This window comes from Thamnophis sirtalis, unplaced genomic scaffold (assembly GCF_051295495.1).
Source record: "Thamnophis sirtalis isolate CommonGarterSnake01/CBP01778 unplaced genomic scaffold, rThaSir2_p1.2 scaffold_5, whole genome shotgun sequence".
NCBI lineage: Eukaryota > Metazoa > Chordata > Lepidosauria > Squamata > Natricidae > Thamnophis > Thamnophis sirtalis.
The window spans coordinates 56,686,849-56,704,760 of record NW_028261385.1 but is presented as its reverse complement, the minus strand read 5'-3'; the positions used below and the strand labels follow the sequence as shown (position 1 = coordinate 56,704,760).

The 17,912-nt window shown below is 37.3% G+C and overlaps 1 protein-coding gene across 5 annotated transcripts in view; it reads left to right on the top strand.

Annotated features, from left to right (window-relative positions):
• Positions 1-211: 211 nt before the first annotated feature.
• ZNF608 (zinc finger protein 608) overlaps positions 212-17,912 on the top strand; it is a 115,847-nt gene continuing 98,146 nt past the window's right edge. For 3 of the 5 annotated variants that reach the window (XM_087715857.1, XM_087715860.1, XM_087715861.1), the window contains exons 1-2: positions 212-499; positions 3,541-4,558. In XM_087715857.1, the coding sequence (XP_087571983.1) occupies positions 3,701-4,558 (858 nt within the window). In that variant the 5' untranslated portion in view covers positions 212-499; positions 3,541-3,700. Of the gene's footprint in view, positions 500-1,187; positions 1,352-1,385; positions 2,747-3,540; positions 4,559-17,912 lie in introns of those variants that run through there. The other 2 variants (XM_087715859.1, XM_087715858.1) reach the window with 2 other exon arrangements.

Sequence of the window (17,912 nt, the reverse complement as noted above, 5' to 3'; positions counted from 1 at the left end):
ATTGCAAAATACAAGACTGTGTCTGTATGTGGGTGTGCGCGCATTTCTCACACCCTCCGGCAGCTAAGAAGAACCACCATCCAATGAGACGGCTCAGTTTCATAAAAGCTGGCTTCTGATTGGACAGAAGGGAAAGGGCATTGGGAACAAAGAAAAGTCCCTTTCAGGTACGGGAGTCTAGGCTTGCTTCACACTCTAGCTTCTCTCCAGTTCTGATTTCTGCTGTTCAGTAGTGCAGTAAAGGCAGCTTGATTTATGCAGTGTGTGTAAGAGAGCGAGCTCATGTGAGAAAATGAAAGGCTCTATGTTTTCAAGTTTTTTTTATTTCAATTTAGAAAAAAGCCTTTAATGGTTCACGAAATCTGGTGCTCTTTTCTTCAAAAGCCCCCCCTTAATCTGTCGAGGAAATTAATTTTTTTTCCAAAAATAAAAAAAATCGACTGCAACCATACACACTCATTGCACTTGTAGAAGGAAAAGGTCAACTCGATTCGATACAGTAAGTACGACTTCGTGTGTATCGATAGCACTTAGAGGGGATATCTTAGAGCTATCTTATCTCTTATCTGTCTCTTTTTCATATGAAAAGGGGAGCGAGCGTTAAGAAAGATGTGCATTGCAAAGAAAGCTTGGTTGTAGGTGGGTTTAAAACAAAAATACACCAAAGGGTACGTAGGAGAGGGTGAAAGCATTGCAATTTCTCACACAAATCATCCTGGAAAGTACACTTGAGGGGAAGAGCAGGGGGGAAGGAGCGCGCTAAAGCGTATTACCTTTTGGGGTTTAACTGACCAAATGGGGGAAATTTTTTAAAAAAAAACATTTAAAGATCGCCTTGTTCCTTGCTTCAAGATCAGCCCTAAAACAAAAGCTTGATAAAGAAAACCGAATTTAAGATCCTTTGGAAGGGAAAGATTTTCTTCTGTCACATGCAAATAAACAATCTGCTGTTAAAAGTGGGGCAGGAGGAGGATGCCCGTGTGTTGTGGGTGCAGTGAATATTTTTCTACCACCCTTAAAAAGCTGCTCCGGTTCCCCTATCCCGCCCATAGAACTGCCATGATCCAATAAAGAAAATACTAATTTGAATGCCACGGAATGTTTCGTTGTGCTGTAGAGAGAAAGAGAAGAGAGGCATTTAAAAATCCGCCACGAAGCCATCCTCCTCATGGCGAATTCCTGATGGCACCGAATTCAGAGAAAGGGCGAGAAAGGGGACGATCGCCCTCCTCCCACTGCAACAGACGGTTTGCAAACCTGGGGTGCTCATTTCACCTCTTATATCGGGAGTAGTCACTTCTCGGGAGCAGCGTTTCAGATGCATAACTTGTAGCTGCTCCAGCCCCAGCAGGTAGGGAGGGGGAAAGAGGGGATGAAGGAAGAGAGGAAATAGATTCCCCCCCTCCGCCTTTTAAAGACCAGATCAGTATTTTCTTGATACGGTTGTCACCCATTTTTTGTTCTCACGACAACCAATTGAGCCCTTGATCCTCACGTGATGTGAAAAGCTTGAACTGTAACAAAATCGCTCCTTTTAGGTGGTTGGTTGCTACTAACCCGCCCATCCCCCTCCCTCCTTGCCTCCCTCTTCTGTTTTCTCCCTGATACATTTCCAGCGAACCGACTCTGCAGTTTCCAATCTATCAACAATTCATTACCGTTTTTTTATCTTCCAAACACCAGCTAATTAAAAATACTAAAGCCAAGATCGAAAGGCGAGAAGGGAAGAAGGAAATGTGAAAGATGAACCAGCGTTGGCTGAAACATTTTTCGAGAGTAGAAGGGAGGACCAAACAAAATCTCTGTTCTAAAAATAATGACACATTTTATCTCTTCGGATTCTTAATTACCGAATGGCTCATTCTGTGATCTGTTTGATTTAAAACTACATCTCCTCTCCAGGAACTGGTATTTAATTGGGGGGAAAAAAGACCTATTCCCTCAAAAACTTTCAATCATTTTCTCTGTTTAGGAATATTTGCTTCATTTTCAGACTTTCTTTTTTTTCAACACTCCATCAGATGTTTTGATAACTGGTTCATCAGACCCTGATTTTATTCCCTCCCTCTTCTCCCTTCCATTCCCCCCCCCCTCAAGTTAGTTCAAGAAGTCAGATCTGTGAGCACCGGAGGAGGAAAAAAAACCCACTTCCCAACTAACAGGCGGAATCCAGCCCAGATTTTCAGTCCTTTCCCTCCCCCCCCCCCTTTCACTAATTTTCCTCGATGTTAGCACATTCTGCCTTGTAACAACCGGACGCCTGTAGGTTTGTTTCATGGAATCATTACTTACTGATCAGGATGGCTACAGAAGCTGGAACTGAAGACTGGATGTGAACTTGCGGAAAACGTTTTTCAATTTTTATTTCTTTATTACAATCATATCTTGGTGCTTGTTCAAGGAAAGAAGAAAAAAAGGATTTTTTGTGTGCTTGTGGCTTCTGGTGTTTTGAATGTGAAATACTATCTTTCAGCCTGTGAAGTTGTGAGGAACAAAATACTTAAGAAGGAAAACCATTTTTTTTAAAAAAAAAAGGTGGGAGGAAAGAACCTCTTTTGTGTGCCAAAAAGGAAGGAAATATGTTTCTTGACGATTACAGTGCCCGAAATGTTAGTTGGTTTTTACTTCTTGATTACTTGCTCTTTAAGTAAAATGAAGTGGGATATTGAGTTCTTGCTGAGACCAGCAAGAACAGAATTTTGATTTCTCTGGCTTAATTTTAAAAAAAAATGATAAAGGATTAAAGGTAAGCAATGTACATAATATATATCTAAATATTTGGACATGGACATTAAGAGAAAAAAGATTCCTTTAAAAATAATTTTAGCTAAGCTGTGTCAAGCACACACTCTCTTGCGGTTAGAGGCCACCTTGGTGTAGAACGTTTAAAGTGTATGTCTTAATCAGTTTCCTGTACAGTCAGTAATACTATATTTAACAGTCTGAGCAGTAGGTGACCTAAGTGGACATTAGAACCACTTTGAGATGTGTTATCTTAAATGCATTTTAAATAAAAATGGTGCATTCCTTTCCCTCAGATTAAAATCTTAGAATGAATGTACTTTTATTGTTATTTTGTTCTCAGAGATACTTCCTTACAGAAACAAGCTAATTCAGTCTAGGGAACAGATACAGAACTTGAAGGGGGTGGTGATTCCCCCCCCCCCCATAATGGGGAAAATGGGTTTTAGAGAGAGAGGTTTCCTCATTGTGCTTAAATGATACAGAATCACATTTGATAGTTTTGAATTTTGTGGAATTAAATGCTGCAATTTAAGAGTATAATTATTTGGGCTTGGGGTTTTTTGGTTGGTTTGTTTTTTGGTTGGTTGGTTTTTTGGGCACATGGCATTTTAAGAAATTATCATGGATGATGGGATGCAACCGTAGAAAAGAGGCTTATTATCAAAGGCTTCAGTTTTACAGACATGTCAAAAATTAATATATGGAATGTCTTTTCTTATGTGCCTCTAATATCAGTTTGACTGTATTCTGATAAGACCCAGCCAAGAAATATTCGACTTTTCCCCTTCCTCACAGGAAAAGGTGGACCTGGACTTCAGGGTATATACCCAGATATACCTGGGGGAGGAAAGCAAGAAGAGTTACACTTTAAAAAGTCCCACGGAGATAAACGAATGTCCCCTCATCTACAAAGGAAAGTTCGTCTGATTTTTACTCAAGAGTTCTCATCTTCAGGATGTCATTGAACACTTCCACTGCTGGCAAATGTGTGGATCCAAACACAGTTGATACCTATGACAGTGGTGATGACTGGGAAATCGGGGTTGGGAATTTAATAATTGATTTGGATGCAGATTTGGAAAAAGACAGACAAAAGTTTGAGATGAATAATTCTACCAATTCCAAGGATTGTGGGAGTCTTGCTTCTAGTGGAGTTAATCCTACCTCAGCCTTAGCTGATGGCCTAAAATTTTCTTCTGTTCAGCCCCCTGCTTCTCAGGGGAATTCCTCACACAAAGAAACTAGCAAATCAAAAGTGAAAAGGAGTAAAACTTCGAAGGATGCTAGTAAATCTCTGCCTTCTGCTGCCTTGTATGGAATTCCTGAAATCAGCAGTGCTGGCAAGAGGCAGGAAGTCCAAGGGCGCCCAAGCGAGGCAGGTGGCATGAATTCAGCACTGGGTCAAAGTATGAACAGCAGCCCAAATGGCAATAATAGTACCACCAGCATCAATAACAACACTCTTGCCAATTGTGGGAAAACTAAGGAGGAGAAAACAGGTAAAACCCAAGCCAGCAGAGGCTCCAAGCGGGATAAAGATGGAGGGAAATCCAGGAAAGACCGGCAACTTGATCTACAGCAAGGACCCTCAAATAACTCTAGCCAAACTGCTCCTGGGCACTTGTACAGTTTTGGGGCCAAGGGAGGTTGTGCTGGGAGCAGCATCCCTTTCAATTGTACCTCCTCCTCCACAGCTGGGGATGTGAACAAAAGTGCTCCAGATTCAGGGTTAATGGGGAACTCTATTTTGGTAAAGAAAGAAGAGGAAGAAGAGGAAAGCCACAGGAGAATAAAAAAGCTGAAAACAGAAAAGGTAGGAGTAATTCACCATTCATTGTTCGATAAATTTTGTACAACTCTGCTTCGGTTTGTATGTGGTTCATTATTTCTTTATAGTTAATGTTCTGAATTGCCTACCTATGGCCTGGGGTTATATGTTATCTGACATGGAGTGTTTGGTTTTTAGGAAAAGATGTCTAAATTGTCACTTTGATGGGTTTTGCCTTCATTGTGTTTTATCTTGCAAGTTGGGAGGTTGTTGTGATTGCTGTTTGGAATGAAGCCTTTTGTGTGTATCCTACATTGAAATCCTGGTGGTGTCTGTTGGAGGGGGGGGGAGGGGAGTGGAGGTGTTCTGTCTCTCCAGGTATCTGAATAACTTGCACCATCCTTTGATTTACAAGGAAGAGCGATTAAACAGGTTCTTGATTCCTTTAGCTCCTTGAATTAGAGAGATAATCTTGGTGTGGGTGTGGGGAGAAGGAGTTGTTAGAGAGTTATTGCCTCTTGTACAAAAGCCAAGACGCTCTACATAATTCAGAAACTGCCATAAGGCATGCTTTGTCAGCAGGCATGCCGTGTGCTTAGAAGCTGTTTGGTGCAAGTCCAGTGGGGGAGGGGAACCCACACTGTCCTGAAATCTGTGTGTACAACCTTTATCTCCAAATATAGATGAACACTTTGTCCTCTGTCCAGAAGTCTCTTTTCTTCTTATCTACATTCTCAGAGAGTTCCTGGATGTGCACTGCGTGTTTGTTGAATAGCTGAAAAAATGTGTGTGTTTTTCTTCCTCTTCACTAAAGTCTGAAGAATGTGCTCTGTTAAGGATAAATGGCCTTGCATTGTGAGGGGAAGTGGAAGCTACTGATTTCTCTTGGCTGCTCACTGGGGCAGGGTTTGGGGTAAGCACCAATTGTTCTGTATCCAGAAGACAGAAGGTTTCTTTGTCATCCAGGGAGCTATTGTTGCGTTATAATTAAGACTCAAATTAATTCCACAGGTTGTTTAAACAAAAGACAACCCCTCCCTACTTCCATGCAGAGCAATGGTTTGCAACATGATTGTATACAATTGTCTTGACATTATTCCTCTTTACAATTCCCAGCCTAATGTCCAAAAGTGAGAAAGTTTTTAGCTGGCTTATTTAGTACACTACAGCTTAAAGAACTCTGAAAATGTGCTATTTAAAAGGCATTTGGTGAATTTGCACAATATACTTTAGTAAATATTAGGCTCCTGTAACTCCTCAACAGGAAACTGTTTGCTGCAAAAAATTGTGTGGTTTAAAAAATGATCGCCAAGGTAATTAATTTAGAGCACATAAACCTTATATAATATATAAAATTGATTTCTAATTATAAGCCTGCAAACTAGGGCTTTGAATGGTGATTCAACACTACCTCTTTCTCCCCCCCCCCTCTGCTGCTACCTTCAGCCAATTGAAAAAAAACACTAGCTCAGTTTACATCCTAAATTTGGTTTGTCTTCTGAGTTAGTGCAGTGTTTCTCCTTGGTCTGAAAACTATCCTAAAATCCAATGCTTGTTTTTTTTTTAATTAACTTAGTACAGTAGGCATTTGCTTTTGTTGCCAATAGTCTTCAAATTGTAGTTCTCTAATCTGCTTTAACTATCTAGATAAATTGCCCTAATCCAGTCTTCACAATAGTTGTGGTTAAAGAGTCAGAGCCATTTGATTGGATTCAGTGGATGCCTGGAATGTGGGAGGTGCTGCCCTTTTGTAACCCCCTTAGCCTTTTAATCTTTCAGCCAAATGTTCACATTCAACAATTTTGTTTAGCTGGCAATCTGAACATTTCAGTATCTCAAAGGCTGCTGTCATGGCAACAAGAGATTAGAGAGTGGTGTGGTTTTCTCCAGTTTTTGTGTTCCTTTTCATACTAGTCGCACAAGAAATTATATGAGGAATGAATTCATACACAAGCAAGTACATTTCAGCCAGTGTAATGTAAATGAGGTAATGTGTAAACTAGGAACAAACCAGTCTGGAGTAGCTTTTTGCCAAAAGAACACTTCTCATTTCAGTTCTTGTCTGTATAGAATTGGTAGAGCTTGAATTACTAGTAACACCCACTGCTGCAGCCTTATATTGACTTTAATGGCTTCACTTGTTAGAGCCCTGCAGAGCTGCCCATTGTCTCTGGAAGGAGGATGTTGGCTTACTGTCTTAAACATCCTGAGGTTTTTTTTTCCTTTTACTATTGAGGGAAATTCCTTTTAATCAAGTCATGTGAATGTAAAACTAATAATATGGCTGTTTTTCAAACAGGATTTAAAAACAAACAAACATTCAAGGGCAGCCTTGCTTGGAAAAAAAACCTGAAAATTAAATTGGCCTTTATTGAGAGACAAGTTGGGGAAGAGCCCAAAATAAAATCTTTCTTGGCTTCAGCATGGATCTGGCAACAGTGGGTGAATGAATCAGTTTATACACTTAAATCTGGATGTCTTTTAACTTGTTTCTTTTTTAAATTAAGCAATCGCTGAACATTTAAACTCTGAGGTTTCTTTCTTGGAATAGGGCTTTTTTTTAACAACAACAATAACAAAAAGACAGTTAAAGCTTCCTTAATGGTGTGATTCCAATTTATTTTCTTATGTATTGCTGAATTGCCAATTTTAGGTTTCTTCTGTTTATCTTTTGAAGCCATGTGAAAATATGTTCAGTGGAATCTTTTGGCATCCACTAACTATTTCTTTTAAGTTTGCAAAATGTCAGAGGTTATGTGCTTGTTCAACCCTTTTGGTATTTAGCATACCAATTACATGTTTCAGTGAGTAAAACAAAGGAAAAGATTTGGTTGCCAGGATGTGACAGGAGGGGCTGGAATGTTAAAACCTGCTCCATTTCAACATTGCCAAATTTCAACTATCAAGTTACAGAAAAAATTAATCAACCTAAGATTTGGCTGTCTGGTTTTTTTTGATATTTTGCCTACTGTTTTTTTGCGTGTTTATCCAATACTTTGCATGATAATTTTATATAACTTCATATATAATGTTATATAATGTGTATAATATACCTTAATGCATTTAAGTAGGATATGTGTTGTTAATTGGTTGTTCTTTAGAAGAAGAAGTAGAGGATGAGCTGTTCACTGTTTTATCAGCATGCAGAGTAATTTTCTGTTGTAATTAGGTTGCTTCTTTGTATTCATGTACATTTATTATAGTGTGAAACTTGTAACTGGTTGTAGTACACATTCTGAACTTTTTCATGTTTCCTTTAATGTTGAAGGATAGTGAACATTTTGAAAATGTTTTGACTTCATGAGGTTATGGAAGTATATGTTGTTTGTATGTAAATATGCCCATGAATGCTAGGATTTGGGACTCATTTATTCATAGTTGAGTGAGAGAAGGGGCAGAAAGGTCACGGGTTGTAGCTAAGAACAAAGTCCATTGTGATTTGACAGCAAACAGTTTTGAAAGCTACATAAGAGATTTAGCTGTTGAAAACACTGATAACTACTGGGTGCTTAACAATGAGCTCAGTTCAGAGTTCTTAATGTTCTATATAGGGTTGTCTAGTAGTGTGACCACATTTGGCTGGGAGCGGGGCGGTGGAGGTGAAGAGATGCTGTCTTTAGGCTGAGGAAAGCTTTCTTTGTGAACATACTGACCTCCTCAGACAAGGTCCATTCTGTATTGAATTCCTCAGTAAGGTTAAAGTAACACTGAAACAGTAGAGAATGGTGAGAAATATTTATACAGCAGAATATTTAAAGAGATTTCCTCATTGTGAACAAATGGGAAAAACAAATTGATTTGACATGAGATAGCAGAAAATGTTACCATTATAAATAATTTCATAAATACCCAGTTGAAAAAAAGCAAAAAAATATAAAGCTATATTGATATTAAATTTATTCTCTTTATTTTAAGAAGTTTTCCTTTAAGCCCTTTTTAATGGTAGCTATATAAGTACTATTTTTGTAAAGCAGCATTTCATGGTTCGGTAATTGAAAAGAATGTTAATGCTGCCAAGCATAAATATCATATAACCACAGAGGTGTTCAATAACAAAATTCCAAGTAAAGTGGAATGTGTGCATACTACTTCAAGTTTTCAGAGTAAAACAGAGATGAATAAACTCATTGGCTGATCTTTGTTTTTAGATTTCAAATGTTTAACTGTAACTTTATAGAATAATCATAAATTGCTAAAATAAAAAAGCTCAGGGACGATATATATTATAGTCACCCATATTTTTAATGAAAGGTTAGTTTGACACTGAATAATTGAGAATACACATAATCAACTCCAGCAGGCAACCACAATGAGGGTCAGTTTTTCAAAAGACTCATTACTTAGCAAGTGGTTGAATTATTCCATCATTTTTTTCCCAGAGGCAAAAAAGAAAAAAAGAACTTTGAAGAGAGAGGGAAATCTCCCAAAGGATAAATTTAGTGAGTTAATACCATTTATCAAATCATATGTGATAAAAGCTGTCCACTTACATTTCTAAGAAATGAACTCTTTAAAAATGTTAAGTAAAATTATTGATATATTATGTGAAAACAATTGGTTTTTTTTTTAATGGAAGCTCTAAATTTCTTAATTCTTAAGCAGTAAGATTCTTGACTGTTGATCATGCACCTTGGATAAAACATCATCCGGCCTTTGTTTGAAGTCTGTTATTGAAGCTAATGACTGGTCTTGTGCCCCCTTGAGATAAATGACATTATCTCTGAGTAGGCTGACAGGAAACAGGCATGTTAATGGTGAAGCTGCAGGGAGGATCTGCTGTAGTTCTGACAAAAGAGTTAAGCATGGACCCCTGGTTGTGATCATTAACAAACAATGCATTCCTGCTTTTCCTGGCAGGGCTGTGATAATTGGAAAGCTACTTTATCAACAATTACTTAAACCTTAAAACTACTTGTCCCCATCTCAGTTATAAAAAAATCTGGTCTTTTTCAGAGGAAGAAAAAAGCTTTAGCATTCAGTGGCAGAGATTCTGTTCTATGTATGAATTATAGTTGCTATAATATCACTGGCCTTAAAATGAAAAACAAAACAAAATACCAGTGTAATGAATGAACCTTGTTGGGCTCAATTCCCTGGGGGAACCTATTAAAAGGCCACAAAAACAAAGCAATAGAACACTGTTAGTTGTCATCTACAACTTATCTCAAGCCACTGAAACATATTATTAATAAGCTACAACCCATATTGCACAATGTCACTGCATTTTCTATTATCAGTCCGTTATCTGCACTGGATATCAGACCCATGTTTCAATATTGTCAACCACCCAACCTTTAACAGATTTTCGCAAGCAATACAAACAGCAGACAATATGGAACACCACTGGTAACAGCTCAAATGTCAACTTTGCCTCACATTTATGGCAACAGTACATCACAGACCCAAATACTTTATGCACAAGATCAGAGATAAGTTTACATGTTCTTCTTTTAATATTCCACTATTTGCCAAAAAAAAAAAGCCATTCTGTGTTTTGTGTTGAACAAACAGACCAAATGTTTCACAAAATAACAAATTCCTACAAGTTTGACATCAATGTTCAAAACGAAGATAAAATAATGCTGGGACATTTTAACCCAGGATATTCAAGATCTCAAGGTAACTGTTCTGGAACAGTGAAACTACACCAACAGGTTTGAATGAGAGATTGCTTACCTTACATCAAAGGTTTCAACTATTTTAGAAAGTCTTAACAAATAATGGATTTGAAATACATTACTATTTCTAATTGATAGGATAGAATCTATTTCACATTTTACTTACTTCAGCATTACCACTTCTACATCATCAGGATGAAGTTATGATTTGCTATAGTCTGAAAAAGTATTACCAGACACCTGTTTTTTGGCTACCATAGACGAAGATGGCTTAACTTCTAAAATGCCTCTTAGGAATATAATTGGCCATATGGCACTTATATATTGTACTTGTACTTGTACTTGACGCCTCTTCACCCATCGTGGGTATAGGCGACTTCCACCTTATATATTGCATCATTAAATTATTTGAACAATCTAAATTTATAATCTAGTTTGAAACATTTTGAGATCAATATTATATCCCCGTAGTACTAGTTCTAAAAGCAGTAAGAATATATGTTTATAATGTTTATTGAAGTGTGCAAACAACTTGAATTTCATGGAAATTGAAACTTTTAAGGATTTATAATGGTAATCATATACCACAGGGGTGTCAAACTCAAGGCAGATGCTTAGATTGGGCTTGCGGGACCTCCCTGGAAACAATGAAGGTCTGGTCCGTGGTGCCTCTGCCAGCGAAAATGGAACTCGGCAGAGCCACGTGGCTGTCCCGGGCTCCATTTTTGCTGGCAGAGGGTTGCAGCAGGTCATCACAGCTAAAAATGGAGCTCGGGAGCCTGTTTTCACCACAGAATGCTCAGGTCACCATAGGCACCTCCAACACAAGTGATGTTGAGCAGGCCAGCCCACCCCCCGCAACCATGATGTCGCCCTCAATGAAATCGAGTTTGACACCCCTGACATAAACAGTACATATTCATGTCTTTACTTTTTATCAACTGGAATCTGCTACTTTTCCTTCGGCCCTGGGAGAAAGAAGTGCTATTCAGAATGCTACTACTTCAATTCAGTTTAGCCATCTATTCTTATATATGACAAAACAGAATAATTCTTATTTATTGAACAGATTACTAGTATTAATTAAAATATGTATTAAAGATTCTGAATATTTGTTGACTGGTTTCTTGTAACAACTGTATGCTAAACCAATATATATACTCTACAATCTAGATAGAGAAGTAAAGATTTGCAGCTTTCATGGATAATTTCAGTGAGGATGTTCCATGAGCCTCCAAGATTCTTATGGTATTTTTTAATATGCTGTATTTTCATAGGAAGCAGTCATATTCCATCTAATGATGCGTTTAATTTTTTATTAATTAAATATATTAATGTATTTTAATTCATATATTATAGCTGTTGTAATGGCCATACTCAAAACTTAAAGGATTTCTACTTTTACCTAGCACGTGCCTATGTCTTCTCTGTTTTTCTTGACTCCATCCCTGTGGTTCTCCTCTTCAGTTGATCCCATAGCTGTGAGAACACATCAAATAGGAGAAAGTGACATTGGAAACTCCTGAAAGCTAAGCAGAGGCAGTTTGTGAGCTCAACTTTGGTTTCACATGACACTTTCTAAGATTTCTCACTGTAAGCAATTGCTCAGCCTTTTTCTATTGCTTTCTCCTTGAATTTAAGAAATAAGGTGAATTGATCTCATAAGTTCTGATGTAGCTAGTAAAGAAAGATATCTGCAAATACACAGACTTAAAATATGTTGACATTTCTTCCCACTTGTTTCATGTCGTAAATCATGGAAAGTGAAAAATCAGAAAACAGCAAATAAGGGCAATGCATACTAGAAATAGTCCTCAATAGAAAACAAAAATAAATTAGAAAGGAAAGATGGAGAACAGGTGCCTTAGGATTTGGGTGACACAGAAACCAGCTTCAGGGCTTTTCCAAGTAGAAAATACATAAGAGCAAAAGGTTGTCCTTTAGGAACAATTGCAGGAAGAAGAACTTTGAATTAGAGGTTGACTAAATATTATAATTGTATAATTGTCAGGAGCTTTGAAATAAAATCATAAACTCTAGGAAAAAGTGGCTTTCTTTTCTTTCTCGAAGTAACCAAATCCTGTGATGTCAGAAATTACTGTATTTTTGGAGTATAAGACACACCTTTTTCCCTCAAAAAAAAGGATGAAAATCTGGGTGCATCTTATACACTGAATACAGCATTTCTGGCCTCCCTAAACCCCGCCCCTTCACCAAAATGTCGTGCAAAAGGCTGTGCATAGCCTTTAGGAGGCTTGCAGAGAACTGCTGGGGAGGGCAGAAATGAGCGAAAATCAGACCATTTTTTGCTCGATTTTGCGTTCCCCAGGAGCACTCTGTAAGCCGCCTAAAGGCTGTGCATGCCCTTTTTTTGACAAAAAGGGTCTGCTTTCACGAAAAATGGGCTGTTTTTAGGAGGTCTGCAGAGTGCAAAAACTTTATTTTAATTTGCCTCTTCAAAATCTTGCTGCGTCTTATACTCTGGTGCGTCTTATACTCCGAAAAATACGGTAAGCTATGTTTTCTATAAGAACATTTAATAAAATGATTGAAAAAAATAGCAGCAGATCATAAAAGAAACCAAATGAGAACAATTGTTTGCATTTATGAGGGAGATGAGGTGAAATTACATCTTGTCTCTAATCAGATGCTTATTTGTGTATTTTGATAGAATGTGAAAAAGGATGGACACTTTTTAATATGTGAAAATAATGAATAGTAGGCAGTATGTGGTTCCGTGGAAGGAAGAAACATTGAAAGAAAAAAATGACTTGAAGTGCACGTTTATTTTTTGTTGTTGCTATATGGAAATGAAAGTTGACTATGGCAGAAGAATTAAAGTATGTTTAATGTAGTGGGAATTTATTACTTGTAGAAAAACAAGAAAATACAAGGTCAAGAATGGATAAGTGTTAAATAAATAGGGATTGTTATTATCAGATTACAATGTGCACCCTTGCAATTAGAAGCCACTTGGGACTTCTGTGGTATCGTGGCACCTATTTGACAATCCACCCTTTGAGCCTTATGGATCCAATTAATTTTTAAATGGCACTTAGGGAATTTTTTATTCTTCTGAACAGTTCTGTTTAGAGCCTGGTAAGCAGTTGGCAGTGGGAGTTGAATTGAGCACTAGATTTTATTGCCCCTAAGTAGACTCTTTTGGGGGATTGGTTCAATTGGTATCTTGGTTTACCAGTAGAATATAAAAGGGAGTGAAGAATGCAGTAGAAGAACATAGTGGTTATTTGATCTAAAAAGAGAATGTGCCACTAGACTCAAGGTGCTGATGGTTAATGCCAGATCTGTTTGCAATAAGATCATCTTCATTATTCATGCCTCTGTGTTGAATGGAGCAGGAAATGGCTTGGTGAAGGCAACAATGCACCTTACTGAAAATATGTCTAGCTGGCATCAGCTCTTCCAGCATGCTTCAGAACATTATTGGGAAGCAAAGGTAGTTCTGGTCATGTCAACCTTCCCAGATAAACGAGACAGGGAACACTTACCAGTAACTTGGGTCCTTCTGGACTCACGGTTTATAGTTTCATATTCTGAGAGCTTCAGGAGGCTGAAGCTAGAAGGTTCCTCTGTGCCAGTGCCAATGCTTTGAAGCAGCCCCTCAAATGGATATTTGCTGTTGTTTTGGACATAATTTAAGGCTGAAGTTTTATAAAAGGCATTCATAGATGTGAGAATGGTAGAGTAGAAATAAAACAGGTGAAATAGGGTGTAGTAGAAATGTAATAATAATGAAAATGAATAGGATTAATGTGCAAGATAAATATATAAAGAAAGAATGAAAGGGTTAAGAGAAAAAACAAAGTTATGGTTGAATGATTCAATGAGTTTTTCAGAAAGAGAGATGACAAGAGACATTATGAAGCATCATGTGGTGTGATTGAAGCAAGAATGGTTTCTAAGACTGAAGGGCATGGAGATACACAGTGAATGGTGTAAGCTAAATTTAACTATTATTTTTTCTATATATAGAAATATATTTTATATATCTATACTATATATAAAATATAATATACATATACAATATCTATATAATAAAACATATCTTACATAGTGTATATCTTTATATTTTTCTATATATATTCTATATATTTAATTTCTTTTGCTTACTATTTCTGTTTGTACACTTTCTCTAACATTTCTTATTCAGAAAATTGATATCATAATTTAAATATATATATCCGTATATTATTTTTGGTCTAAAAAGGGTGAAGCCAATCAATGATGGCATAAGTGCCACAGCTGCAGTCCAGGGGGATGGGGGCTTCATAATCTTTTTCCTTCCCATGAAAAGGGAGAGTCCATAAATTCAAAGAAGGAAAGGAAGAATTCCCTAATGACTGAGATATTCAGCTCATATTCACTATTGATCTTTCTTTTGTTAACATCTCTCTCTATTCCAGAAACAAAGTTTCTGCTATGTTTTTGCAAAATTATCTGATAAACAAAATGCCAGATGCTTTACATAATTTGTTTCTGATATTTTATTGTGGTGAAAAAGTCTCTTCCATCCCCATGCAATTGGTGGTGCAGTTGTTGTTTGTTGTTTATTAGTTTTGTATGCCGCCCACTCCCGAAGGACTCCGGGCGGCTCACAATAAAACAGGGAAAGGGGATAAATAAGACTATACAAAGAATATTAAAATACCCAACAATCACAATTGAAGTGGGGCTGGATACTTCAGTAGCCCCCCAGCCTGCCGGAACATCCAGGACTTAGTAGCTTTACGGAAGGCCGGGAGGGTAGTAAGGGTCCAGATCTCCACGGTGTTGATTTTGTTAATACTGTTGTTAGCGATAGCAATTTTATTTTGAAAAGCCAGTTATTCACAGGTTAGGCAAACTATTCCAATATAATTGGATTCCCTCCCTTCAAACAAGTGTTTCTCCTTACAATTCTCCTGCTGTGCAAAAGAAATGATGACTGAGCAGTGCTCCTGATTTGATCACTACCCTTCTTTCATATCAGTGTCTGTGATGTGCTTTTTGGTGTATGACTCTAAAATCTGTACACAACAACCTTTTCAAATGATCGTTGTAGAATGATTGTTTCCTCTTTATTAATTCAAAAGATAGAGAGATGTGGTAGAAGTCATATCTTTGCACATTTTATTAAGAAATCAGTTTAATGCTGGAGAAATTCCATAAGTGAACAGTAGCTGGATGTTTGATACAGAATTTTATTTATGATAGGAAATTTGATATAAAGCTTGATAAACCTCCATCTTAATGTACTATAAATGAAGTCATATAATCTCCATGTAGATAAGATCAATTTGTTACCAGAGTGATGTTTTTTCGGGTGTGCCAAATAGAAGTTACATTAAAATGATTGTGTAATTAAGCAGGTAGTTTCTAATTCTTCATCAGAAATAAAAATAAAGAAAGGTGTAACTTTAGAATGGGTTGAAGATTTATTTTAAATTGATTTAAATAAAATCAATTTGATTTAGTCAAGAGGAGTCAATGATTTAAATTGTTTCTTTGCCAGTTAGGAATATTCTATACCAGTAGTCCCCAATCTTTCTGGCACTATGTACCAGCATTAGTTGCAGTGGGGGGGAGGGCATGTTTTACACATGTGCCCACTGCTCATGCAAATGGAACTTTGCATGCTTGCCTGCTGCTTGCGTGGCCCGGAAGTTGGTAATCCATGTTGTACACCAGATTGTCAAACCCAAAGCCTGCGGGACAGATCCTGCCCACTGGGTGCTTAGATCTGTCCCCCGGGGCTGCCTTGGAAACAGTGAAGGACTGACCTGCAGGGCCTCTGCCAGTGAAAATGGGCTCAGGAGCCTGTTTTTGCTGGCACAGTGTTTGGGTCATCACAGGCATCAACACAAATGACGTTAAGCTGGCTACACCCAACCTGGTCATGCCCCCCCCAATACAACCCTCATGAAATCGAGTTTGACACCCTGTTCTACACAGTAATCATTTATAGTAAAAGTGCAACAGGAATATATTTACAACAGGAATATATTTTATTTAGTACTCATACTGAGAGAGCATACTTATTTTTAGGAGCTACATATTATTTAAAGAAATTATTTAGTTTCCTTTTTGTATGGATTTTAAACAACATTGAGGTTATGTATAATTATATCAAATAACCAAAAAACCTGAAATAATTAGAAACTGAACTAGTTCCAGTTCAACTGTTTTGCACTTTGGAATAGATTTTTGTCATGATAAGGGCAGAGAACAATCAAATTTGTAACGTATATTTCTTCAGTCTTTAATTTTTCAAAGAGTTAAACATTATTATACACAATTTTAATTATTATAAACAACATTACAATCAAACAAAATGTGAAATGTAAGGGAACTGTAGTATAATATAGCCCACATCTCTTTTTGGTATTGGAGTCGTCTACTACAGCCTCCATGGCTAGTGGTTATCCAGTCTTTGTTTAATACTTCCAGCAAAGGTAGAGTATACCTCTTCTCAAGGCAGTTTGTTCTGTTGTTGGATGGCTCTTCTATTAGGAAATTCTGGCTAATGCCCAAGCTGTTTGAGGAGTTCTTGGTGGTCTCTGAGCTTGGTTGTTTTCCAGTAGAATTGAGGGAGAGGTTACATGTGGGTATTCTCAAAGTCTGATTGGTCCAAAGACTGAGGGAAATTTCTTTAATGTTCCACCATTCCCTATTGGCTCCCAGTTTCCTCTCAGTCTTTGGTCCAAGCACTGCTTTGGCTCCTTTGGAAGAATGGTTCATTATATTTCATTACCTAAATTGGTAACATCTTCAGTGCTAGTACTGAGTGGGATTTGCTCTCAGTTTATATGCTACTGAATTAACCTGTCAGTATTGATGGGAGTGTTCTTGAAGGTTTTTTTGGTTTGGTTGTGTTTGGTAGTTTTTAATTGAACTATTTACTTTGTCATTGTAATTGAATTCCACCTGCCAGTTCTTTTTCTACTCTTGAGAGCTATAGAGAATAAATGGATGGTCTTCAAGTATTTGTAAACTCTTATTATTCTTTAGGTTTAGGGGAAACATACCCAATAAATGTTCTTTGTAGGATATAGGTTTGAAAATCTTTACTATTTTTGTGCTACTTTTTTGCACTCTTTCTAGTACTTCTGTATCTATCTTGTTTTGTGGTGACCAGAAATGGATGCAGTACTTCTAGTGCAGTTTAAACAGTGCAGCATAGAGTAGAACTGTACCTCTTTTTGTGATCTTGATTCGTTGCCTCTTTGATCACATTGAAAGACTGCAGTAACTTTTTGGTAGTTGCAGCACACTGTGATATATCTACTGGATCTTTCTCACAAGTACTGATGTCAAGCTATATACCATCTAGCATATACCTGGCTTTTCTTTTCTAAATTCAGAATTCTGCCTTTCCTACCATTAAACTGCATTTTGTTGGATTGGGCCACATTTTCAAGCTTTATCATGAACTTTTCTTCCGTGATATTCACCCAGACTTCTGTCATCTGACTATTTGATGGGTATCCTTTTTATCTTCTCATCTGAGTCATGCATAAAAGTGTTCAGTACTAGGGATAGAACACAACCAGAGATATCCCACTTGATACCTTTTATGTTAACATAGTGCCATTAAGAATCATGTACTGAATATAGTTATTAAATTATCAGTGATTCTTATCTGGTAGAGCGATCATCCTTTCCTGCGTTATTCCATTTCCTCAATCATGAGGTTATGGTTATGGTGAACTTCATAAAAAGCCACACTGAATCTTAAGTCTAAGCCACTATACTCACAGCATTCCCTTAATCTAATAATTACC